Consider the following 26488-nt stretch of genomic DNA (forward strand, 5'->3'; position numbering starts at 1 on the left):
ATATTTATAGCTCTGTAATGAGTGTCATGGGAGACTGCAAGACTAGTGTATATCCACTTCATATATAGAAAATGCACTGGAGTTTTATGACACAATGTAAAATTGAAGGACATGAAGCTCTTTTTAATCTCATGCTTGTGAAAAGTTCAGATCTTTATCCATCACATGGGCAGTAGATAGATCCCTAATGTTGCTACACATCTCAGTAGGACAGGAACACGAGTATCAAATTTCATTAAGAAAATGGTGTGTAAAGTTTAGCAAATGTGAATAACTGCTATACCGAAGCCCCAAATTGAGAAATAATGTTTAAACTTTAAAAAGCACTGGGCACATGTGTTAAATCCTCTATAATCCTGCCTGGGGAGGGTACACACAGAGCTCAGTGTTTTATAAAGCAAGAACAGTATTTTCTCAGCTGATCCACCTAAATACTTCACATATAGAAAACTGAACAGGAATTTAGTGTAATTCTGGTCTTCAACATTAAACTAAGAGCACACCCATCATTTTGAAAGTACAGATTCAAGCTGGAGAATTCTCATCTCTTCTCCCTCAGGCACAAAAATGTTCCCAATCAGACATTTTTAATGCATTGCAGTGGGAGATATTCAAAGTGTCAGTGTTCAAATAGGAAGGATGGTGATATGATCTCATTGTCCAAGAGGCTTTATTGTACAAAAGATTGCTCAAAAAATTCTCATCATTGTTTCACTTGAATATTTTCTTATCTAAACCCTACCTCTACATCTCAGTTTAATTTCCTCAGATATTTCAATTTTCAGTCCTCTATCCTCCTGTTTACCTGTCTCATAAGTGTTGATGATGTGTATCCTTTTGGTGGGTGTCTGCAGAGCATTTATTGGTTATTCCAGCTTTCTGCAGCCATCAATGTTAGTCTATTAAGAGGTTGAAAGAATTCTATTGAAACATGCGTTGCAAACAAAATGTAGAATGTGTTTGTATGTGTTAGATACTGCAAATTGCTGTAATTATTTTTGATGTATGTATGAAGGTTGAGAATTAAAAATATTTTTATAATGCAGATGCAATACTTTTGTCAATGGATGTTAATCTGGTGGATAAGACTCAAACCAATAATGGATTATGTACTGCAGATATTCCATTGGCTTTTGTATTTAAGTATGTGTGCAAAGAAGGTAAAGTGAATGGAATGTTCAGAGAGACTTGCTGTTAATTTTGTTTATTTTCATTTTGTTTAGTGTAAACATGATGCTGTCCAGACATAGAGGGCATGCATTTTGTGGGAGTATCCTGTTTATCTTACACAAAAATATGTTCCTCTTCTAGTTACAGTTAATTGTTAGAAATGCCTTCTTGCTAATGGTTGAGTCTTGGTAATTTTTAAAATGCTGGACCAAAAAGACATCTTCTGGAGCTGTGTGTGCTTCAGATTAATATTTGTATTGCTCTCTGTCTCTTGGGTCAATGTTCAGGCCTTTGGAACTTGACCTGTGGAAGACACACTTCAGTAGTTTCTAAGAAAATAATCTGGTGAGAAACTCCTTTTCCATTTTAACTGAAATCTGCTAGCTGGAAATGGTCACAGACCAGAGAAATAAAAAAATCCAATGTTTTCATGACACTGATTAACAGAAACAAAGATTACATGTCCTCGAGCTTAAGATAAATACTTATATTTTTGTGTAGTTTTAAATTCAAAATGCTTTAGAAGCTTTTCTTCTTAGGCAGTCTCTTTTGCAATCTGTCTTTCATAGACTTATAAGCTAAATGCAAATTGATCCCTATTGCAATGAGAGGATAGGAAAACCTTTTTATTCTGCCAGCTCAGTGCAATGGCCAAGAGGAGTGGGCTCAGTAATTCTTCCTGGTGACATTCCAGTTGTCTTCCTCTGTTCTTTATTCAGACCCCAAAAAGCAGAAGGCTAAGCCAAAGATCTTGGTAAACTGTTCCTAATTAATTAAAATTATTTGAAGACTCCCTTTGGAAAGGGGTAATTAAGTTCAACTTTTTCTTCACTGAAAAGAAAAAAATGCAAATAAATGTTTAATTATTGTAAACTTTTATATTCAAACAGCCTTTCCCCTCTGCCTTTTTTTATAACTGAAACATCTAGGATGTAGAAGTATATATGTCACCCTACAGAAATGCAAGACCTAGATCCTCAAATGATGTGATGTGGTGCATACCAAAATACAGTCATAGACAGTAGTTTAAATAAAGCTCTATTTAATTTAAAATACAAATGTAGTAAAGACATGGGCAACAGAGGAAGCTGCTATTGATTCCCATGCCTGATGCACCACTGATTTCTGACACAGAACTGATTAGAGCCATCCTGTGCTCAGGGAAATGCCCTGCTGCTTGCCCGGGGCAGGCTCGGGATGGTTCAGCTGTGTGAGCCTTGGTGCAGCACCCAGCCACAGCTGATGGATGGTGCCTGCCTGGGACAGGCTCTGCAGCAACCAGCACAGCTGCAGCTGCTTGCACTCAGAGCTCTTTGTCTTCGGGTTTTATTATTGCTTGGGAAGGAATTGGCCACAGGAGCTGGTAGAACGTTTTCTTCTGAAATAAAATCCCCAGAAGACGAGACAAGTTCAGCCATTTCCTTTGCTGGGTGACAGTACTGGGCCAGTTACATTCCTGCACAATGGAAGCTGTGGGTCACAGATCATGAGGGGCTCCCATAACAACTTTGTCCCTGCGTGTTGAATTCAGTCCTCAAGGCATGAAGTGCCCAAGCCTGTCCTGAACCCTGCTTTACCTCCCAGTGAGCCTGTGCTGAGAATGAGGTTTGAGCTCCCTGGCTCCTGGTGGCCACAGGGCTCAGCCTTGGTCTGCCCAGGGAGCAGAGTGGGGGGAGCCCTGCCAGCTCTCGGGGTCTGCTGTGCTTCACTGGCCCTACAAGCAAATTGTCATTACTGTCACTTCACCCCAGGACCTTCTGTTTCAGGAATAGTGCACTCCAGTGATTTTTAGACCAAACTTTTCTCAGATTTTCTGATTTAATGAATTGAAAATTGAGAGAGACTGATGCTAAATCAGAATTAATTCGTGTTTTTATGAAAAATCTATCCAGCCTCTGAAGTCAGGTTTACTGACCACAGGCAAGACTCAGCTCCTCATATCTTGCAATACATTTGGCATGCAGTTATACCATATTTGTAGTCTGAAGTGGAGTAAAAAGAGAACATTTTTTTTCTGTCATTGCATGTGTTCCTTACTAGATAGGTTTTAATTGGAGGAGATGTCGCCAGGGAGCTACTTTAGTGATTTTTCTCTATCCTTATTTAGTAGTCTTTAGATGATCTGTAAATGCAAGCAAAGATTGATGTCTGTTCTCATAATGCATTAGATTATTGTCCCTCATTTTTAGTCTAAAACTCAAAGGATGTAGCAGGAGGAGAACAATGTAACAGCAGTATGGAAGATAACTGGAAAGTACTTAAAAATTCTCTGCCAAAGAGTACCTGTTTATGGCTGTGTGGGGTTTTAAAAAATTGTAACATTTTTGTTCACAGAAACTTCTTATATAAGCTTCTGAATTTGAAACATTTCAGTGGCTTCAATAGTTAAGATTGAGCTGCTTTTGGTAATTACAGATATGGCTGCTTGGTACAGTTTGTCAGCCCAAACTGTTTGTCAGGCTTAGTCTCGGGAATAAAATATGTCAAAATTACTCAAGACAGCTCAGTAGCAGAGTGGAAGGTCCAGCAGTTGCCATTAAAATGTTATGGATGTGTTTGCAAATGACAAGGGGACAACCTTGCACAAAGAAATCCAGACAGTACAGGAAAAGCTTTCCCAAAAGACTGTAATTATTTTGACAGAAGATATTATGTGCCAGATTTAAATGGCCAACTCTCAAATTGTTATAACCAGTGTCGGAAGAGATTTTACAGTTCTTGGACAGTGGCACTTCTCGGGGTAGGGGTGACAAGTGATGGGAGCCTCTGAGTCAGAATGCAGGATTGTACATGAGAAACTTTCTGGTGATTTGCTTTTTACACTTGCAGCTTGAGCCAAAGGCTTTTCAGCATTTTCCTGGAAATATTTAAAGTTTTGTAAAGCTGTAGCAGAAATCACAAACTCTAGTGAGCCAGATTCTGCAGCTTTGCACATTTACATTTATTCCACTGTATGTAATCAGTTATTTTACTTTTAAGATGGTGCAAAAGCCATTTTAGTTTTGTGTTAGTGGTTTTTTTTTCCCCTTTACTCTCCTTTTAGAAAGGAGTTGAAGGAATGTCAAAAGAAAATGGGTTTTCTTCATGGTCTATCTCCTTATAAGTTTTCATTTGAGATACCATCAGGTGAGCTACTTCAGGGTTTTTTTTTCCTCTATCCTTTACTGGTATTTAGATGTTCTAGTGTTTACTAATATTTAAATGATTTTAGAAAGGAGGAGATTGAGAGATTAGCTTTTCTTTAAAAAAATCTCTACTAGGACTTTAAAATACTTGTTTGTTCTTTTATGGAACTCTTCTAGAAACTAAAATTATGTACCTTCTCTTTGAAAAGCACAATTTTTTACTCTCTCTACCAACTAAGAATTCCTGTGTGGGAATGTGTGCTTGAATTATGCAATATTCTGAAGGCAAAGCAGTTTATTCTGAATTTGTGAAAATAAATAAGAACTCACCAGGTAGTTTCTTCCATTTCATCTTTTCCTTTTTCTGTTTCTCTCTTATGGGGCAGTATTTGATGTTTTCATTTTTTCTGCTTGCTGTGACATCAAGTTTCTCTAAGATGAGTGGGTAGAACTGAGCCTGCCTGGAGAGGAGGTTATGAAGGCTGTAGTGGCAACAAGTGAGAAACCCCTAGTGGCAACAAGTGAGAAACCCCAAACTGGGACCAGCCACCCTGGCCTTAGAGGCATCTGAAGGACTTATACTGAGGCTGGGCAGACTTCTCTGCAGCTCAGAAAATGTATAAGATTAGGAAAATCAATTCTGGAACTAAAGATGTGCCAACATGGACAGTTGGCTGGGAATAATTGTTTATACTTCATTTTTATGGTGTTCTGTTCTAATTTTCCTTTTTGCCTTTTCTGTTTAAGATGGAAACTCTTTTAGTTAAATTCCAATGAAACTTGTCTTCTTGGAGTTTAAACTCCTACTAGTGTTCTTCTGGAGCTTGCTACAGGTGAAAACCTCTACAGGTGCCCTGCAAAGCCCTGAGCACCTCAGGGTCACTGTTTTTAGTAACTGCTGAAATAATTTTTTTTTTTTCTCAAGTTCTGCATATTCTTTTCTTCTGCATGGCTTTTCTAGACTGCATGAATAGCAGTGGCATTGTAGCTGACTCTGCAGTGTTTTTGTTGCTCATCTAGGGAAGATCCAACTCTGCATCCCTGTTCCAGATTTTTTTCCTAATGTTGGAAAAAGATAAGCTTTGTGATCAGTTGTCAAAAGTCAACTTCAGTGTAACTTTTTAAAAAGTCAGAGGATGATTGGTCGTTACAATACTTGGATTCAATTGTTTTGCTTACAGTTAATGTTGTGAACACTACCGCAATGTGATAGAATTTTCCTGTATCTCTGAATATTAGCTCCCAAAAATATAGGCTCATCCTGTGAGATTGTGCTCATTCTGCCTCTGAAATGTTGAGCCAAATATTTTCCAAGAACAGTTATTCTCTGCAAAAGCATTTACTCCCTGTAAACAGAGCAGGCTCTGCAGCTGTTCACCACGAGCCCATTCCAGAAAACAGCAGTTTTTGCTCTGAGGGCAGAATTTCTTTGCAGTGTGGGGAAATATGCCTGGGTCAATTCAGTAGAAGCTTGAGGAAAAAGCTCTGCTCAAGGGAGTTAATTCAGACAGTCCAGCTAACCTGGCTCCACTGTTTGCTGAACTTGTCTCTGATCCTATGTGGTTTCCTCCATGGCTGCCTTCAAGCCTGGTTCACTTCTGCTAGAACATGCTGTACTTGGAGAAAAGAGGGATGTCCAGGTAAGTTTGTATTCTATTTGACTCTAAGGTTTATGTTGCTGTTCCTCAGGGAAGAGGAGAAAGTTCTGTGTTCTTTTTGAACATAGAAACCAAATACTTTGTTGTAATGATGTTGTCCAAGTATGAGTTTTCACCCCAAATACCATCATCACTCTTTATTTGTTGTTTGTTTTACTTGTCTCACTGAGGATGTTTCTGTGGGAGGGTTTGAGAAGTGTTTTCTCAGCTGATGGGAATGGCTGCAAAAATGTTTTACAGCTCTCCTGAGGGTATTTTTCGCTGCAGAGTGAAGTTTGGAACCTGAATGAAGATTTATTGTTTTGAGGTTCTGAACAGGCATGTCCACAGGACTCTGCTGTATGTGGATCATTGATTCTACTGTCCTCTACTTTCCTCATTGGCAGCAAAGAAAACTTCCATTTTTAGCAAGGTACAGCAGATTCAACAGCTGTAACATTATCTTGCCTTGAGTTTTCTCCAAGAAAACTCAATATTTGGGTGTTAATTAAATACCCTTTAAGCACACCCACACTGAGAGCTCCTTCCTTTGCTGTACCACCCTACGTATTTTGCTATATATTTGTGTGGTAATTCCTTTTATGAAAGTATAGTCTTTTTATTAGTGTACATAATGGTACTTATTTATTAGATCAATGTGCAGAGCTAGGTATATGAGGAGAGAGAAAATTATTTTAAAATATAAAATAAATATTACATTCACATTTTTCTTGTCTAGAATTCCTGACTTTAAGCCAACGTTATTCAGTTGGAAAATAAAATTTGCCATTTATATGACCAAGAAGCAAATCACAAGCACAGAGTGATCTCTTCTCAAATGGCTCATAAACTGCAATTAGTTACCAGGAAATAATTCATGGTACTATTAAATAATGAGAAATAGATAAATTCCAAGGTTTTTTTTTTTTTTTTTTTTTTTAAAGTAGTGGAAGTTAAAGAGATGAAGTTTTTCTGGAAAAGTATTCATAGGGCACTGCTAGCCTAATTGAGGGCTCTGAAGGAGCCTCTGAAAGAATGACTAGTCACAAGAGGCTATGTTGATATGTAATGTGAATTTTTGCTGCAGTTTAAAAAGCTCTGGATTTTTGAACTATGATTTCCACTCCCCTGCAATGTTTCAAGTCATGGAAAATAGTGTTTTTAGGAAAACCAATCTCCCACCTACAGAGCAGGACCGATTTTGAGTAATAGTTAAATAGCTGTAAGCTGCAAATCAGCATTAATCTTGAGCAGTGTTGCTAAGGCTGCTGTCAGACTACTTTTTGTTAATTGACATGCTACTTGTGTTACATAGAATTTTTTTTCTACTAGAAAAGTGGTTATTGCAGGCAGAAATACCTGGATTATTTGGGATTCTGTTCTCATTACTTGGAGTGACGAGCAATAGATGCATCTTTTTGCCAAATCAGCAGAATTTTAAAGGTTTCCCTGGGCAGGAGACCTAATGCAGTGTTTAAAATTATCTTTAAGTTATGGTGATATATTTTCCACAAACATTATGGGAAGCTTCTACTAGATGATCAGCACAACTTGTTTTCTGTAGCAAATAAAAAGAACATCTTATATTTCACATCATGATCAGTGGCATTAGAGCTCGTACTGACTTGGGTAGATCCATCTCATTTCTGTTAATCTCTAGCTGGTGTATTTGAAGTTGCATAGAGAGAAGCCAAAGAGTTGTTCTGAATCTAAAATAATGCATAAATAATTTGTCTTCTAGAATTCCTTGTCTGGAAAGAAGTAAAATATGAACTTCATTATTTATTACATCATGTTTTGGTTATAGTGTGCAAGTAAAAACTATAGAAAATATTACAGAGGAAAATAGATGTTTTAAATAACAATAATTGATACAATGATTATATAGAACATTGAAACATTTCCAAAGATGCAAAGATTGTGAAACATAAATTCTTTTACTGTTCATCAATTTTTAGAGAGTAATGGTTTTATCCTAGAGTCCTGATGGAATATTTTAATTCTTTCTCTTAGGAAAGATTGATTTTGTAGAAATTTGGCTGGGTATATTATGTTCTGGTATTCTGGATATACTTTTTCTGAGGTCTTTGCCCTAGAGGAGAGAGCACTATGTGTGTGGTTAATCAAGGAAGACACTAAATATGTTAAATAAAAGGTGAGAGAAGGAATTGAGGTAAAAAGGGTGAAAACAAGAGTGTACCTTGCAGCTTATGGAGAACCTATCTACAGTGAGCTATTATACTTGAAATTAATTTATCCCTTTTTTATGAGCTTTTATGTTATTTATGCTAGGTGTGTGCGCCTATTTTTTCTTCTTTTATATAAATGTTAACTGATATATAGTTAGTTTCTAAGCTGTGGGAATGGTTGGACCAAATAATTGATTTCTTTTTTTCTTTTGTATTGAGGGTTAGTGTTCTTTAAATTACTTTAAAAAAATGAGAACTCACTGAAAGTTGTTCTTTTGATTGATTTTTAAGACAAGGCTAAGTGTAAAGGAGGAACATGTTACTATCAAGTTTTCTGGTACAATCTTACTATACAGCTAGCACACATATTTTTTCCCTGAATTAAAACTTACACAAAGAATGTTTTTTTATATTATCTTTTTGTTGCTAAGAGTTTGCATGATTCTCAGGAAGGAAATTCATATAAGACATCCAAGTGGAAAGGGGTGTAAATGGTCTGGAATGTATTGATATATTGATACACCTCAGTTGCCAGAATGAGGTTATCAGGATGAGACTGAGCTGCTGTGCCACTGCACTGGTACTCAGACCATGAGTCTGGGTGTCCTCTTACTGATCCCTGCACCACAGGAACAGGCGAGATGGAGAAAAATTCCTGAAGCTGTGGAAGGGCATTTACAGGGAGTAACCCATAACACTTACAGAAATTGTAGCTGTTTCTATTAATAACAACAAAAAAGCTGAAGAACAAGTTCTGGATACTTATTTTTCAAGACTCTCATTTAATCTGGTGAAAAGCAGAAACAACTGATGCATTCATATTTGGAGAGTATTTGAAGCACTACAAACTGTTTCAGTGTTTCCCTTGTGCTGTGCCAAGAAAAATCTTTGGAGACTCCCATCCATTGAATCTACTCAGGAGCAACAACTTAATTTTTAAACAGATCTTAAAGTCTAACAGTAAAAGCTCTACTTCTTGGCACATTGCACTTCCTAACCATTCATATTTAAATTGTATGAATCTTAAATATTACTAATGGAATCTCCACAGATGAGGAAATAGTGAAGAATATTATTCTTATTCATTTTATTTATTTGTGATTGTGAAATCTGTGAACTTTAGATTCAAGGAAGCCAACAAAGGATATGTACTATATTCCTTATTCTCTTCATACTCTGCTTTAGACCTAGAATTCAAGCTGCCAAAACTCAGAAACTTTAAATGCCTTTGTGCTTAATTGTATTTAGATTTAAATATAGTGACTAAGGGCTGCATCAGATAATTCAAATTCTCCAGAAGTGTGCTGCATGTGTCTATTCAGTTTACTGGGATTGTCTCTGACAATAGTAGAAGTTGTGCTGTTATATAAGGCCTTGTTGTTTATATTACTCTCTTACAGAAGTTTAAAGTGATTGAATGTGAGGAGCACTATGGCACCTATCTGAATATCTCACAGTATTATATTCTTTGCTTAAACCCCCTTGCATGTTGCATGATAATTGACCTTAATCTATTGTTCATAATAATAATGAAAAGGAAGCTTGAGCTTTCAGAGTAAATTTCTACTTTATTGAACAAAAGGTAATCTAGTGGATTTGTGCATAAAGTAGGAAAACCCCGTGTCCTGAGGTTGCTCACGTGCACACTAGAGAGAGAGAAACAGGATAACAAGAGCAGCTGGAAATTTTTTGCAAATCTTTTTGAAAAAATATACGTTTTTAATATTCCTATTAAAATAAATTATTTTGACATAAGCACTATAACACCTGCAAGTACAATCTGGTCAACAAAGACTTGTACTTCTGGTACATTTCAGCAAAGTTTTCCTTCTGCCTTCCTCATCATTCTTCATAAGAAAGATGAAGAAATTGTTGTTCAGACATGTTTTGCTGGAAGTGTTTTGCTTTTGGCTAATATTTTCCACTTGGTCAGCCAGCTTTTCTTCTGAGATCTCTCTGACAGGTGCTCAAGTCTTTGGCACTTCTGGCTCTGTAAGGTGTAAGGCTGGCTTTAGATTTTCTGTTTTCTTCTGGCAAACTAATACGTGCTGGCAGAAGTGCTGCATATTGGCCTTCTCTTCTGAGAGGCAGTGATGGTGACAGATTGCCATTAATCACACACACTTGTAAATGTTTCAGCTAAAAGGAACTGGAAGTGTAGAGCAATTATCCCTACTATTTACCCCCTAAAATTCTTTTTCATTATAGGCAAGTTAGCTTGAAAATACTTCCATTCTTTATTTGAGTAAAAGTGATGCAGTTCTGCATTCGGACTCCCATTGTGACCAAATTCCTTTGCAGTCAGTCTATATATTTTCTTTTTCATTCATTTCTTAGTGTTCTGTGTAAAATCTGAATGTTCTCTAGATGCTGCACAAAGAGTGAAATCTGCTTTTTACTGTGATTTTGTGCCCTGCATTTGCACTTATTAAAGTGAGTTTGAGTTGTCATATTCCAAACCTCTTGTCTTACTATTTCACAAAGTGTGGGTGGAATTTTCCTGTGACAGAGTGGCTGTAGTGAACTGGGCTTTGTGGAAATGTTTTCATGCTGAGGAACCAGATGGGTGGGCACCAGAGTAGAATATATGTCTTTGTCGAAAATAACATGAGTAGGAGACTATTTCTTGTTAGTTGAATTAGTGAGGTCAGTGAGATTTTTCTATAAAGAGTAACTGTCCTTTGCATGATTTCACATTCTTATAACCAGTAATTCTTAATTTAAGAGCAATCTAATTGTTCTTGGCTAAGAACTTCAAAGATTTAATGTTGAAATGAATATTTTTGCAGATAAAGCGAGACTTTCTGGAATTCAGTTTTTTGCAAAAACTCAAGATGAGTAATTTATGTAGGCAGATTTACTGGGTATTTCCTGCAAATTTTGTGTTTACTTTGTATCTTACTCTTAGCAAGATTTTTAGCATTGTATATGATTAAATAAGAATATTTGCCCCAAAAGGATGATTTTCAGGACAGATCAAAAAAAAAAGCAAAAATAAAACTAAAATGAAAATGTATTTAATGAAACAATCTTTGAGATAGAGGGTAAGTCCCTGTGAAACCTTGGAAATGTTCCTTGGTACTGAGAGAACCTGATCAGGAGTGAATGCATAGTAGAAAGTGAATTCGTCCCATGAGGCAGCCTAGGAAATGGGGGATTTCAGAGCAATGCAGTGCATCTATTAGAACAGTATTTGTTTTTTTAAGGGTGCTACTACAAGAGTGGTTGCTGTTTTCCCCTGAGAAGTCATTGTAACTGCTTAATGAGTCTGACAGAGGTTTTCCACACATGCTGTGTTTCTGAAATGCACCCATGAGGATTAAGAAGAGAATTCATCTGTTGCCAATGATCCTCAGGGTCACCTTCAGGCAGTGCATGTGTAAGGCAGGATAGAAACCCTACAGTTCAGAAAGAAAAACAAAGCCCCTTATAATGAGCTACTTTAAATTGTTCAGATGTTATAGGAACATTCCCAGAATGCTCTCAAAACATTCTAAATGTTAATGAGCTAATATGACTCCACAAAGGTCACCTGGTGGGATTTTAATAAAAATTATTTCTTAGAAGAATTTCCTCCAATCCTTCAACATGAAAAAGGATTTGTACATCCAGGATCTGAAACACTTCCTGTTCTTTCACAGCACCACTCACTCTGGAAGGTAGTTCTGCAGAGTGAATGGGAACCCATGTGTTACTGCAGCATATTGTGCAAAAGCTTTGGTGGTGGTTTCAGACCACCCTAATTTTATTTGTGGTCAGCTGCTACAATGTTAACATTATCTGATGTGCTGTGCACTGCTGCCTTAGCTGTGGTGTGGAAGTATTCCATGCAGAGGGCTTACAGTGCATTTTAAATATTTTTTCCTTTCTTGTTATTTCTGGATTTTCTTAAAGCTAGAAAGAATATGAAAATTTGTGTTTCTTGGCATGCCAAAAACTTTGTGTCAGACCAAACCCAAAATATAAAATAAAGAGAGATATTTGAATGGACATTTGTATCCTTTAATTCCTAAGGCAATCTGCTCAGGGTGAAAGCATCAGAAACAAGAAGGTCATTTTAAATGAAGATGTTCTGTTTCTGCAAACACAAGGAGTTATTTTTTTATAGCTCTTGAAAGTCAAGAACCCTTGTGAAGTGATTTACTTTGGGAATTCAATTGAAATCAAACCTACAGGGAAAACCTAAGGCTCAAATGCTGACATGAAGTAAGTGAAACCAACTCCTGAACATCCACATGCAGAACAAAATGTATTTTTCTTACTTGAAACAAGGTGGCATATTACAGTTCTTCCCCATGGGTGGTGAGAAGAGCTGAAAACTAACTTAGACCTGGGTGCAGGTCTGTAAATTCTGCTAATGCAAGTTGCATTTTGAATGTAGTCTCTAAATATTCATACTCTATTTCCTGGTGCTCCCTGAACACTGCTGGGTCTTTGATTATTAGTGGGTATCTTGCTGGTGGAAAAAAATTAAATGACAGGAAATGATTTATAGTGACTCTCATCCAGGTGTCTGAATGGTCTGTGGTTTTAAAAATATTTTAGAGTTTTTAGGTGCTATAAAAGGTTTTGTTTTTAAAAGCTATGCTTTCTAATTTTAGAATGTTAGATATAGAATATAATCTTGCAAGTTACATCACAAAATGAGTTTTGATAGTTTACATATATATTCTTTGTATTTCTATTTTATCTTCCAATGATTTCTGCTTGTCTTCACATACTGAGCTTGTATAATTTCAGTGTGTTAGCTTTCTTTGCTTTTGTTTCCAGACTAAAAAAAAAAACCAAACAAACTGCCCAGTTGACATTGATAATTAGAAATTCTGATTTTCATGTGACAAGGGAGAAACTACAAATCAGAACAGGAAGACAGACTTGCTGTAGGAGAAGGTGTTGCCAGGCCCATCACCAAACCTGGTCTGGTTTGGGGTGTCCCCTAAAACCAGGGATGTGTTCAGTAGAACTGGGATGTGCCCTGAATGGGGGAAAACACTTCTGGGGAGGAGCTGCCTGTGGGTGATGGTGAGCAGCTGGGGGACGTGGCAGAGGGGGAAGAGGCAGCTGCCAAAACAAAATGAATGCTGTTCCCACCAACAGCTTTGTGTCTCTGTGCAGATCAGTGGTTTACTGATGGAATTACTTATTTAGAGAGGTACGTTTTCCAGCTTGTATCCTAGTTTGTGACATAAAATACCATAAGCCCTTGTGAATAATAATAGGATAATAGGATCAAAAACCTCCTCAGACTTATCAGAGTAACTTTTTTAGTCTAAGTTTTGATCTAGAAATAAATTTGGCGAGGACAGTAATAAATCTTGATTTAATCTTAATGTTTAAATGTTGTGCTTAATCTGGGACAAGCATTTGCAAGATATTACTCTGTTATTAAATTTGTTTTGGTACCTGTTCATTGAATCAACAATTATCTTGAAATTTCTTGCAAATACTTGAAAATGTGGCATTATAACCTAAAAAAGATGAGGTAATTTTGTAAGCTGAAACAGCTAACTGTAAAAATTTAACTGCCAGCCTAATTTTAGAGAGTGTGCTATTTTATTAATTTAAATGGAAAACTAAAGCTGCCACTTCTCAGTCTAAGGCTATGTTTATCAGTAAACATTAAATATTAATAAAGTAAATTGGATATATCAGCACTTTCTTGCTTTCTCTGAAAGATGTATAATGTAGATTCTGTCCTCTCAACCTGTCTCATCTGAATTCTTTCTGTGAGGGTCTTAATTGGATTTCCTTATTACAGTTTGTGCTGGGTTTGTGTCAGCTTTGTGGTGCATCCTAGCTCTGGTTTTCACCAGCCAAGGGAAGAAGTGAAAGGATACTGAATGAATGAAGGTTATCTGTTGGTACAAAATCAGCCTTCTGTGCTTGTGATTTAAATTATCATCCCATAGCTTTTGACTGATCTTTAATTTTTAAAAAGTTATTTTTTTCCCCTGGAAATCTGCAGTAGCTTCTGGGATTGAAAACTGTTAATTATCTTCTACTCCTGCTGCTTCTAAGATGGTCCTCCTTATTGACATCACTCTGATTTGTAACTGGAACAGCAATTCCAATTCCTCCATTAGGTTCTGATTCCGTTGGCTGTGCTGTTGGGTTTGTGACAATCTGTGAGTGTCAGGATGAGAGGATAACCCAGAACAACAGTGATGGGAAATTTAGCTGCTCTGATTTGGTTGCTTTTTTGATTCTGTAAGTAGAAACTCCAAAAGATGAATTTGCATTCAGCTCTGCCTGTATGAACAGTCCTGCCCGGGCTGTGTCTGTGCAGTGAGGCAGGCACCCTCGGGGTATTTGCAGGGTGCAGGATCCCAGTCAGTAGTGGGGCTGTCAGGAGTCTGGCAAGATGCACATGTGTTATCTTGCAGGCATTAACATCACATGAATGACAGCTTGTAATGTGGTGTCATTCTTAAAGGAGTTGTGCTTCTCAGATTAGGGAGTGCTGGGGGCCTCCGTGAGCCCCCCCATGCTGAAGGATGCAGAATGTGCTGGATGAATTCTTGCTTTCATTCCGGGCAGCCTACTTTCTATTTTTCACAAAAGTAATTCCTTCTGCAAGCCTAAGATACTCAACAGTTGAATCCACACTTTAAACTGTGAATGTGCTTGGGTTCTGGAGTAGTTAAAGCCCAGTGCAGACTTTCTCTGCTATGTAAAGTTGTAACTTGTCAGATCAATGCATTTTCACTTCTGAGATGTATGATATGCTGCTTAAATTGATCTTGTATTTTCACTTGTCAGAAACCTTTTGCTTCAACTATCTTGATTTTGTTGTGACAAATCAATCTTAGGAGTAGAAATGATGAGCTTGTCTGGTAGGTCTCAAATAAATGAGCATTAAGTATAAATATTTTGTATTCCTAAATAAAAGAAGATAGGTGTTTATATTTAAGTCACGTTGCTTTGCATCCTTTGTTATGCTGCTGTAGTTTTATTATAGTTATACATTATGCCAGTTCAACGTAGTTTTTATTTTTGTACGTAAGTCTAGTCTGTCAACAAAATTATAGGAGAATGAATGATAGCTTTAAGCATATCTATGCTTGGTTTTGTTTCTGTTATCCTCTAGCTTCCTTTCCTCAAACTTTGGACAGCTTACGGTAGTGCTCTCTAGAGGCAGAATTACTTTTTAACATCCAGTTTTAGAAGTGAGCTATATTTTTATTGCTCTGAGCTAACAGAGAAGCACAATTCCCCTAGAGGCTGTTCCAAACAACTGTAAGAAAAGAGACAGAAATATTTCAGGAAACAGATTATCCCTGACAAATATATACAGCTGTCTAATAGAGCAACCTCCTCAGACCCATCCATGTCACAGGATTTTTTTGGTCTCTCTAATCTTCTTACTTTAACAGAATCCAGTTTTGTATTCCATTAGTATGCATGTGTATGTTCTAATAGTCTATAAAAATGCTGCATGACCTACTTACTGAGAACCTGGTTTTACATCCCATTAGTGGGCATGTATTTTCACAGTAACAGACTTTTAAAAACACTGTGTGACCCATTTATTCTGCTTCATTGGTAACTCTTGATGTAGTGTGCATGTACATCTCCTTCCCCTTTGTTTAGGAAAATGAGAAAACCTTCCAGTGCTGATTGAGAGCTCTGTGCTGTTTGAGCTGCTTCGACACTAATATGATGCTTGAAAGCATTTGCAATATAAGAAAACGGGATGTAGATGAAGCAACCTGTACTTAGAGAAGGATTAATATTGCAATGTATCCTGACCTATTTTTAAAAGGAGTCCTCATGTTACTGATTTATGATTCCCTGTTGTACTCACTCATGCTGTACTTGATTTGGTTTTCTCTGAGATTTACTCAAGACGTTGAGGAAAAAGGAATTCCTGTAAATGAAGAATGTGTCTGTTGTTTTTTTAATCCCAAGCGTAATTCCTAAATATTGTGAAGGACTGCATTTTTTTTGTTTGTGACCTGCCATCTGCCTGTCATTTGATATGCTTTATTTTCCATTATACCCTTGACTTTTATAGACTTCTATCAAAATTCTTTCTTAATCTTGGCTGAGGAGCCTTTGAGTCACAAAGCTATTTAGTATCTTCGCTCATTATTGTCAGCCTGCTCTATACATTGTATTTTCTATTCTTTTTGAGGGCAGGGAGACACAAAGTTGATCATGTTCAAGATGTTTTGCCATGAAATGCATAATGGTGTTTTGCTCTTTGTTTCTTTCTTAACACTCCCGAAGATTAAATTTACTTTTAAACATGCCCTGGAGTGTTTTACATCCTGAATCAGAAGCATATGGTAGTGGTTTTATAATATCAGTCTCGTTGTGTGCCCATACTGGTGAGGAGATTATGCACTGGATGAGGTAGGGGACTTGACTACTTAAGGTTAACCCTTGGAGTTCTCATCTGTCTGTGAAATATGTGCATCCTAGCAGGAGCTGAGCTGCTTACATCCATTGAGTGTCTGGCCCTGAACTGTTTTACTCCTTGTCCTTCCCTACATGCACCCAATAGCAACTGGTTTACAGCCACAGCACTACTCAGATGAGTCCCAGAATTAGAAGAGAAATAGAGATATTCCAGTGCCAGGAATAAATGTGTATAGCACAGGAGAGGAAGGCAGAATGATCTAGTTCAAAGGATTTATAAGAATATGTGAACACTAGTAAGAGAGGGGATTGTAGTCTTCTGGGAGTATTAAAGTGTCTTTGGTGTGAAGTTAATCCACGGAACTAATTGTATTTAATTTGGGAGTTTCACATTGTAGTTTTCAGGCTGAAGTAATTGCATGGAGGAATTGCACAAAAGCCTATGAACAGGTTGCTTTATTGTACCTCATCCACATGTAAATACTTTCCCTCCTATTATAGTGAAAGGGCTTATTTACTTTAAACATTACCTAGGTTCATTAATTGCGGTATTGGAATTTTTAGTGTAATGGGAAAAGTTGTTCTATCAACAGAGTGGCGTTATAAGATGAATGTCGTAGCTAACTCCTGATGCATAGTTAATACATTTGATCTGCAGTTAATCATCTCACACTAGGAGGGAATGGTACCATAATAAATAGTTTTTCTGCCAACAGTATGTGGCCCACAAAGCTAATATTTAGAAGACATTTTGTCTTGACCTTTCAGTTTGGGAACTCAAAGTGTAGAACTCAACACTTGGTTTAATTTGGAAATTTTACATTAAAGTCTTGATAAAGTTTATTTACTGTGCATCAATAAAAGGGATTGGAGAATGCTTAGGAACTTTCTGAACTCCTCTTTTAGTCTGGCAAAACAGTGTAGCTCTCTTGTTACCTATAAATCATTCAAAGTACTGAACATTATATGACATAAATAAAGAGACGTGTAACCTGGAAGGATGCAAGATCAGTTTTCAGTTACACAAGGCATATGAGGTAAGGTAATTGATCCATTTGACATGTAGCAACATGAAAAATACATTTGGTTCCCTTAAACAATTATATATATTTTATGTTACTAGTTTTAGCTTCCATGTGCTTGCAAATGCTTCTGCTCTGAGTTCAGACTTGGGAGACAGCTGCTGTTTTATGCAAGGCGAATACATTGAAGATGGGAGTAAGCTCTTTACTTGTCACATAGAAACATGACTGCTCAGAGACTGGCATTTGATTATTCCACAGTAATACAAACAAGTGTAGAAGGTAAAATGTCAATTGGGATGGTTTTACTTTTAACCTTTATTACCTGTATTTAAGCTCAGCTGAAGAACTTGGAGTACCTCTAATCTTGAATGGTCTATTGCTTTCATTTGCTAATTGCTAATAAATTTTAAAATCATGTTTATTACATTTATCTTTTATTTTCAGAACTGGTTCCCTCTGTCATGTGAGGCTTTACTAAATGACATATAATTCTCCATAACATTAGCTGCTGGGAAATTATAGTTCATGATGTCTAGGCCTAAACAGTCAAATTCTGTTGCAGAAAATTTGATTACAGAATGTTTTAGAGCTGTGGAGACTCTATAGAGCATATAGACATCAACACTACTTATTGACAAAATGACCTGTTTAGTTCAAGAATTATTGTGTAGGTTTTAGTAGAGTAGTTGATCAATGTTGCAGTATTTCACTTGGTTCATCAATATTTGTGAATATTTATTAGCTACTTTTAATGATCCAAATTGTGCATTATGTAAGTCTGTCTGTTGTTACCAAAAATTAGTTACTGCTTTCATAGTATAAATCAAGGAATAGCATCCTATTTTAGTTTAAAATAAATCTCGATTTTTAAAGATTTGTAAGATAAATCTTTTTATAAAGGACAAATTAAAAGCTTAATTCTTGCCATTTCTATTGGTGATCAAAGCAGTGAGTATCTGTCTGTCTCCTGGGACTGTCTTTTGAATAAGAAATAACAAAAATTAATTTGCATTGCACGGACATAATTTGCAATTGTGGGAAAAACCTGCTACACTAGTTGATCAAAAGAGATTATTGTAGAGAGAGTGCCTGGCAGAGGAGACAATTCTGGAACAAATGATACTGAAAGGACGTTTGTAAGTGAGTCAACTTTATTTGAGGCTAGAGTTAAAGGACAAAACAAAGGCATACTTATCCATATTGCTTTCTGTGTTATAGGTTGTTCAATATGTAATAGAAATAACAAATCTTTCCATGCTCTGCACCTCCCCCACACAGTGGTACCTTTTTTGGTTTGTTATATTGATCTTTCCAAAAAGATGGATCTACTGTACTACTAACAGGGATAGGGTAGTTATTAATCTCATTTAGCAAACCCCCTTGATATTATAGCAGCTGTCAGAGTGGTAGGGTCACTGCAGTTATTTGTTTAATGTTTATTTTATTTCTGATCTTGAGTGAAGGCGATTCTGTATAACTCTGCAGCATAAATAAATTAAAATTGCATTATATCAGATTGCAATTTCAACTCATGAAAAGCTGGGTAATTTTGGACAACTTTAGGCACCTGAATAAATGAACCAAAAATTAACTGCCACTACTAAATTGCACTAAAATATACAGAGTGGCTTTTATTTGTATTTCATTCCCTAAAGCAAAGCAAATGAGATTTGCAGAAGATGTCTGAAATAACTGAAATAAATATTCCACTTTAATTATTATAGCAGATCTTGAGCACCACTGGCTAGCCAAGAAGTTTTATGAAGAGGAAAGGTCTGAATTTTTATTAAGTAAGCAAATTCTACAGGAGGCAAATCTTAAGAGTGTAAAGAATGGGAACACTAGATTTTTTGAAATAAGAATTGGAAGGGTATGCCTATGATAGAATTTTAATTGGGATGGGTTATACTTTTGAAATTAATCTCCTGATCATTCCAGACTGCAATTCTTTGCTGTACCTCATGAAATTGAACATAAAACTTTCATAATTTTGTATGATGTTCCATGGGACTAAAGTGCTGCTGTGGCTTAACCCCAGCCAGCAGCTAAGCCCCAGAGAGCTGATCACTCACTCTCCCCCCGTGGGACTGGGAGAGAGAACTCTGGAGTGAATGTTAGAAAATTCATGGGTTCAGATAGAGGAATGGGAAAGTTTAGTAGGGAGTGGCAAAGCTGTGCACACAAGCACAGCAAAACAGGGAATTAATTCCCTGCTTTTCAGGGGCAGGCAGGTGTTCAGCCCTCCCAAGGAGGGCAGGGCCCTGTCACGTGCAGTGGTGACTTGTGAGGACAAGTGGCATTGCTCCAAATGTCCACCCCTTCCGTCCTTCTTCTGTCCTTCTGCCCCCCACTTTACATCCTGGGCCTGATGTCACCTGCTCTGGAGGTGACATCAGGTCCCTGTGCTCAGTGGGGTCACCTGTCCTGGCTGTGTCTCCTCACAGCTCCTGTGGCCCTGTGAAAAGCAGGAAGGGCCTTGGCTCGAGTGAGCCCTGCTGAGCAATAACAAAAACATCTCTGTGTTATCAGCCCTGTGTTCAGCACAAGCCCAAAGCACAGCCCCACACCAGCCACTGTGGAGAAAGTTAACTATATTCCAGTCAAAACCAGCACAAATACAAAATACAGTCCTAGGAAGTGTGTCTTTTGGGGATGTTGAGACCTTAGTGGCTTTGGGTTTACTCTGCAAATCTGCTGCTGTCAGTCCTTGCTGCTTGGGCATGTAGGCACAGCCAAAGTTGGGACCAAAGTTTTGTCAAATCTGATATCAGACTGAAATCCTGATACACCACAAGCACTTTGCCATCCAGAGATGCTCTTCCACAGAAAAACTTGTATTAATGAGGAGTTTTATTAAGATATTACTCCTTATTTCACAGGAGTAGGAGTAGATACTTATTGACATTTGTGAGATTTTATGAGGAAGGAGAAGGGTGTTTGACAATTGTGGGAGGAAGAACAATCTGTGGGCACCTTTGTGCTTTTCATGTAGCACATATCCATCATGTGAGGCTCTCAGCAGCCCCATTGGAAGCCACCTGAGATGCTATAATTTCTTTCTTGCATTATACTCAGAGTTTTGCACAATATATGAGATCCCTCCTGTAATCCAGTGTGGTTCAGAGTTGATAGGATTCACTTTTCTCTGGTCGTTGAGTAGAGTAGGACACTTGGTGTAAACATCTGTAAATATTTAAAACCTGACATTCATCCCTGATGGATAAAGGACAATGCAATCAAGGACAGGAGGTAGGAATTAGACTAAATATTAAATAATGTAGCTGGGTAAAGGTAAAAGCTGGCCAAGAGACTGCAGCAAATAACAATTGCCTTCTAGAGGAAGGTGAAGCATTAAAGCTGTTACTATTGCAGCAGGTACTGTTCTGTGATAAAGGTACAAGCTGGTGGTAGGTTCTGTTCTCTTAGAGAAAAAAATTAAGAGCACCACAGAATTTGTGCTATTGATTTGTATAATATATTTATGTCATTAACCTGAGTAGCATTGCTTTTATTTAAATTTAAATATATCCGTAGAAATTACAACTCTTTATTTAATGAAAATTTGTGAATCTTGGTTCAAAGTTACAGAATTTTTGTATTTTTATTTAGGAAGCCAAATAGATATTTTTTTTCCTTAAATCAAAGGTACTACATAATTTAAAGATTGCTGAGGTGCCTAGAATGAATGCTAATGAAAATTTCTGGGTTAATGCTTCTCTGTATTCAGACTATTAAGTGTTCACCTTTGTATGAATGTTCTTCTTTCTCTTATGAAGAAATAAATCAATAATTATATTTTTTTCTGGAAAGAATTATTACTGTAAACATAATTTGAGCTACATTCCCTTTTGTTAATTTTTTCTCCATTATATTTTGTGAGAGAACTTCTTCATAACGTTTCCCAGTAATATCTTGAGTATGGTTAGGAAAATGACATACAAAAAAATATTGCATTAGAATATACAACTGGTGCAAATATTTATTTTTGTTGTATAGCTGAGATAAACTAATTTACCATTTTGATTCATCTCATGTGGGATCACATGATCTCTTCATTTAAATAGATAATTCTTTTTTTTGTGCAACTTGAGAATGTCTAACTTTTTGGCCAGTACTGTTGACATTCCTAACTTTGAGAGAAATCAGGTTAGAGAATTTCTGGCAATCTGCTCCTAATTCATCTGGTATTGATTTAGATTAGGCCACTGTTCCTAGTAGTTATTAAAACTTTTGGAAATCAGGAATGGGGACGTTTCAGAAATTAAAACTGCTTTAATGTGCAGTGGTTCAAGTATAGATTTTAGCATGGTTTTGCAAATAGGAACTGTCACTTCTACCACCAGCAGTGATAGCCTTTTGGTATGTTATTTCACTGTTTACTGAAAATACAGAGAGGTGTAAAATATCTTTATTGTATCGTCTACAACCTCTTCCATCTGTGAGTGCACTGCCACAGTCTCGTTCTCCATCTGTCCCTGTTTCTGTCATATGCTTGGTTCAGTGAAACCTATGGGTGTTTTCTTTGGAAGAGTCTCAAACAGAAAGTGAGTGAACACAACTGAATGAAATGTTTAACCATATTGCTGTTATTTTAATGTTCCAAATTTTAGTACCAGTCATTTAGATTTTAATTGTTCGAAGTCAAATCCTGAATATAAATTGAGTTTGGATTTTTTTTCCAGGGCTCTTAAAACATTTTATGTTTAATAATCTGTAGAAAGACAATGGATCATGCTTTACATGCTTGAATGCTTTGAATCTGAACCAGCTGGGAATACCAGTTAATAAGTTAAACAATAATGGGGATCATGTGTTCTATAGCAAAGTATGGCAAATAACAGTTTAAGATGTAATTGTTTTTCTTTAACCTGGTATTTCTGTAGATATGGGATTTTTATCCATGAAGGGAACTCTAATATAGTTGTGTCTAGAAAAACTTCCAACCTTGAGGTCAATTGTTCAGGAGGAATTCTGCTCATGATTCTAGTCCATCTCCTTATTTGACCTTGTTATTTGTGTATTTCCACTGAAATACAGGATCACTGGTAACTGGAGACTCATATAACACTCAAGTTAGTAAGTTATAAATTAATAACATGTTTATGGAAATGAACATGACAATGAATGAGTTTAGAAAATCACATGCTGAATTTTCTTGCTTTCTGTGTAGCTTTACTGTTTTTACTGCACAGTTCTAATTGTTGGTGGAATGTCTAGGAAGATAATTCTCCCTGCCTCTCATGTTTTTAAAGCTGTGTATGTTAGCAGGCTGCTACACCTTCGAATGCTGTCCGCTTTCTCTGCTAGTTCCATAATACTGCACAATGTTAAACATTGTTTAACACGTGGAAAACATGAACATATTCACTGATCATATTTCAGGGATCAATTTAGTCTGCAGATTATTTCAGGGTACTAAACAGTATTGCTTTTAATTCTGAAATCCATTTCATAAAGTTGTAGAGAGATAGAAATATATTGGATTTTTCCTTCTGGACTCGACCTAGAGTTGACTGGAATTGGCATATCATGAAGAAATAGTTTTATGCTTTTTAAAGTTTTTAATAGAGATCATTATAATGAGCTGTTTTGTATAATCAGATTAGCAAAATCCAGTAGCTTTGTTCCTCAACTGTATTTTTGCCTCTGTGGTCACTCCTTTCCCCTGTGCCCTGTCTTTGTTAACATAGCTCAGTGGATCACTGTCATCTTCAGTGGATGCCTGCCAAGGTTTCAGCTCAGCTACTGGCTGGTAATCTTGGCTATAAATATATCCCCCCTCTTCAGACAAGCTCCTAATAAATGAGGGAAATTATTACTTCACACAAATCAGAAATTTTACCGTGGATGTTGTGTGTTAGATATCTAGAAACATAAAATCCCACTTTGAAAAAAACCACATCTGAAGAGCTGCTCCATACAAACCTTGTAAAAGTGCCCTCATTCTGCAAGTTGTTGGTAAGTGCTGGTGCTCCTGTGCTCTGGGTGAATGTTTAGAGGGGCTGGCTGTCATGCGTGGGTTGTGTTTGCAGCAAGTCTAGCACAACAAAGCCTCTGACTTGAGCTGTAGGGGCTGTCTCTGTCAGTGCTGAGGAGCAGGGGTGTGTAGGTGTCAGCAGATGGGAGTTACAGCAGTCCTCAAGCAGGATTTTTCCCTAGCCCACGAGCATATGTTCAGTGCTGGGAGGACGTGCTGAGCCGCGCTGAGCCTTGGTTATGCAAGGCTCACTGGAGTGACAAGGCTTTTGGAGAGGGACTGTGAGAGCAGCAGGAGAGTTCACTCTCTACCCAGGGTTCTGATTAAATTCAATTCGTGAGGCAGAGCTGCTCTTTGAGCACTGCCCACTGCTGTTGGCCTTGTTATTGAAGGAGGAGATCACCCAGAGGCATTTTGGTAATTTCTTTGTCAAATCTAGAACCGAGACCCTGCATAAATAGAACAAGTTAGACTTAAATTATGCCTGGACTTGACGTCACTGGTTTCTCTTCCTTTAGGAAGCTGACTTGCATGGCCCCAGACATCTGCCATCATTCACCAGGGCAGTGTCAGACTAAATGCTGCTGTGGGAAGAAAGGAAAAAATATTTTGCAATAATCTCGTGTATGTTATTTCATTCTAATGATCTGTCTGGAAAATTTGATGGGGTCTACTTCTATGAAGGAAGAAAACAAAGGAAAAATGAACAACTGAATGTATGTGTGTTCTAGCAAGCAAATTTAATTTCCTCATTGGCCATAGATACACTGTGGCTTGACAACACAGATAAATACCTCTACCTCTTAACCAAGGGCTGTATGTATCAGTGAAGGATGAAAACCTGTTCAGATGTTTAAAGTGCATGGAAATCCTGCTCTGTGTTCACCTGTACTTGTGCAGCCTAATGATCCTTTTGTTAATCCCTGAGCCAGGGACTGGATCAGAAAATTACCCTAGGAAGGAAGAAAGGTATTGCAGGAGAATGACAGGATAAGTGGATGAAGTGTGTGTGTGTGTGTGTGTAACCACCCGCCTCATATTTTCTTTTTTCTCCATTTATTTTGAACAATACTAGTTTATGAATTTTCCCTGCACTTGTCTGCTTATCCAACCTTATGTCACATCCTTGTTTGTGCTAATACAGCAAACTAATTGAGGTTAAAAATTATCTCTATCTGGAGCACATATAGGCACAAAACCACTGAGAAAAGAGTGAGAGCATCCAAATTTGTCTAGCTCCTCAGGCGAAATTCCAAAGTTTGCAGAAGAATAAAGCTCAGGAAGGAAAACTTTGGTGGGTTGTAACAGGTCTCTGGAGAGATGAAATAAATGTTCACAGGTCTTGTGAGAGAAGAGTTTTGAGCAGGAGCATCTTGTAATTCAGTATTGTGTGAGTTGAGAGAAGAGAAAAATATTAATTCATCAATACTAATACACTGAAACCAAAAGTGGTTTTTTTTCTTTTTTTTTTTTTTTTTTTTTTTTTTTTTCCCTAGCATAGCACTGTTCCTTCACCTAAGCAATCTTTTGGTGATGACTAGAGAGAGCCCCAGAACAGGCAGCCATCAGTAGTAAATATTTTTACAATCTGATAAAGGAGTATTTACTGAAGCTGATAGAGGCAATTGCTTCTTAGTGATACTTTGGATTGGTTTTTTTTTTAAAATTATAGTCTTGGAAGTGCTATTGTTTGAGTATAAATTGTCTTGTTATACTATTTAGATGTATGAACAAATGAAATAATTTTGTGGTAGTTTTCCCAAAGTCACATGTATAGCAATGATTAACCCTGTCTCTGCTGTGCTGCTACACTGAATATTGCTCTGGTTTTCCTTGAGTTTTCAATATCCAGCTTTATGTTGGCTGGATCTAGAGCAGATGTTATAACAACAAATTGAATAGATTTCATAATCATTAATATGTTAGGCTCTGTTTATCAGAAATATTTTGTTTTATTCTTCCCTCTGCACCCCTAGACAGACTTTGGAGAGGAGTTGGGGTCAAGAGGTTTCAGGATTTTGAGGTAGCCTCTTCACTTTCAGTAGATATTTGTGGTGAATTTTGCACATTTTCCCCCCACATCTTTCCAGGAAGTGTATGAAGTTTGGCTGCACATTTCATCCTCTGAAATGCCCATTAGTCAGATGAACTGCTCTGGGTATAAGTAAGGGGAAGTGCAAATAAAAGTATATTTGGGGGAAAAAAAGGGAAAACTTCTGCTGCTTCTGACATATATATCCTTCCAGGGTACATACTGTGCTTAAATGGTTATACACCACCCTTTTTATATTTCAACTCTTGTTTATTTATATCGACATATTAGGATGCTCCAAAACATGTTTATTTTTATAATAGCCAATCAACATGCAGGAGAAGTAAACCATGCAACTTGGGAATTGCTTATCAGCTGTATAATGAAGATGAATGGCATGCTAAATCTTATCTGATTATGCAAAAGTAGCTTTTTATAATAGCAATGCCTTTGCTTTGCAATTTGTAGAAAGCTGGGAATCATGCATCTGATTAATCACGTAAAATTAAATGGAAAGAAAGGAGAAGAGAAAAAAAAAAAGTGATGCTGTATATTCTGGGTCTTTCCAAGCAGGTGGCATTTCCTGATGCTTAAATTCTTTGTGGGCAAACTTCAAGAATATCAAATGATAGTGAAATTCATAAGTTGTACTGAGCCTAATTAAGAAGTGGTTCTATTAATGTGACTTCTAGAACAGCTAATATGATCTCTAATGGCAAATATTTGCCAGGATTTGTTACATCATAAATTGAATTATATAAAGCACAAATTAAACTCCCAGTTGTTGACTTCCCTGTGGAATCTAATTGTAAAGCAAATTTGTTGATGATATCTTCAATACTAGATTCCTGGATCCGGCTGAATCCAGCTTTTATTTGCCTTGACTCAGAAGTTCAGGCCTTGGAACTACATCTACTACAATTCAGTTCTTGATCTTCTTGCCTTTTTTCCCCCCCTCCCCTGTGTGTGTTC

At 37.1% G+C, this 26488-nt stretch overlaps 1 protein-coding gene across 21 annotated transcripts in view; it reads left to right on the top strand.

The window, feature by feature from the left end:
• LOC135281073 (uncharacterized) overlaps positions 1-26488 on the top strand; it is a 96541-nt gene that overhangs the window by 37244 nt on the left and 32809 nt on the right. For 11 of the 21 annotated variants that reach the window (XM_064389645.1, XM_064389647.1, XM_064389644.1 and 8 more), the window contains one exon: positions 5731-5935. The exons of 8 other annotated variants lie outside the window; for them this stretch is intronic. In XM_064389645.1, coding sequence (XP_064245715.1) covers positions 5731-5935 — 205 coding nt within the window. Of the gene's footprint in view, positions 1-5730; positions 5936-6193; positions 6366-26488 lie in introns of all 21 variants that reach the window. 2 more of the 21 variants (XM_064389655.1, XM_064389657.1) reach the window with 2 other exon arrangements.

Source organism: Passer domesticus, chromosome 14 (assembly GCF_036417665.1).
Source record: "Passer domesticus isolate bPasDom1 chromosome 14, bPasDom1.hap1, whole genome shotgun sequence".
In the NCBI taxonomy this organism is placed as follows: domain Eukaryota; kingdom Metazoa; phylum Chordata; class Aves; order Passeriformes; family Passeridae; genus Passer; species Passer domesticus.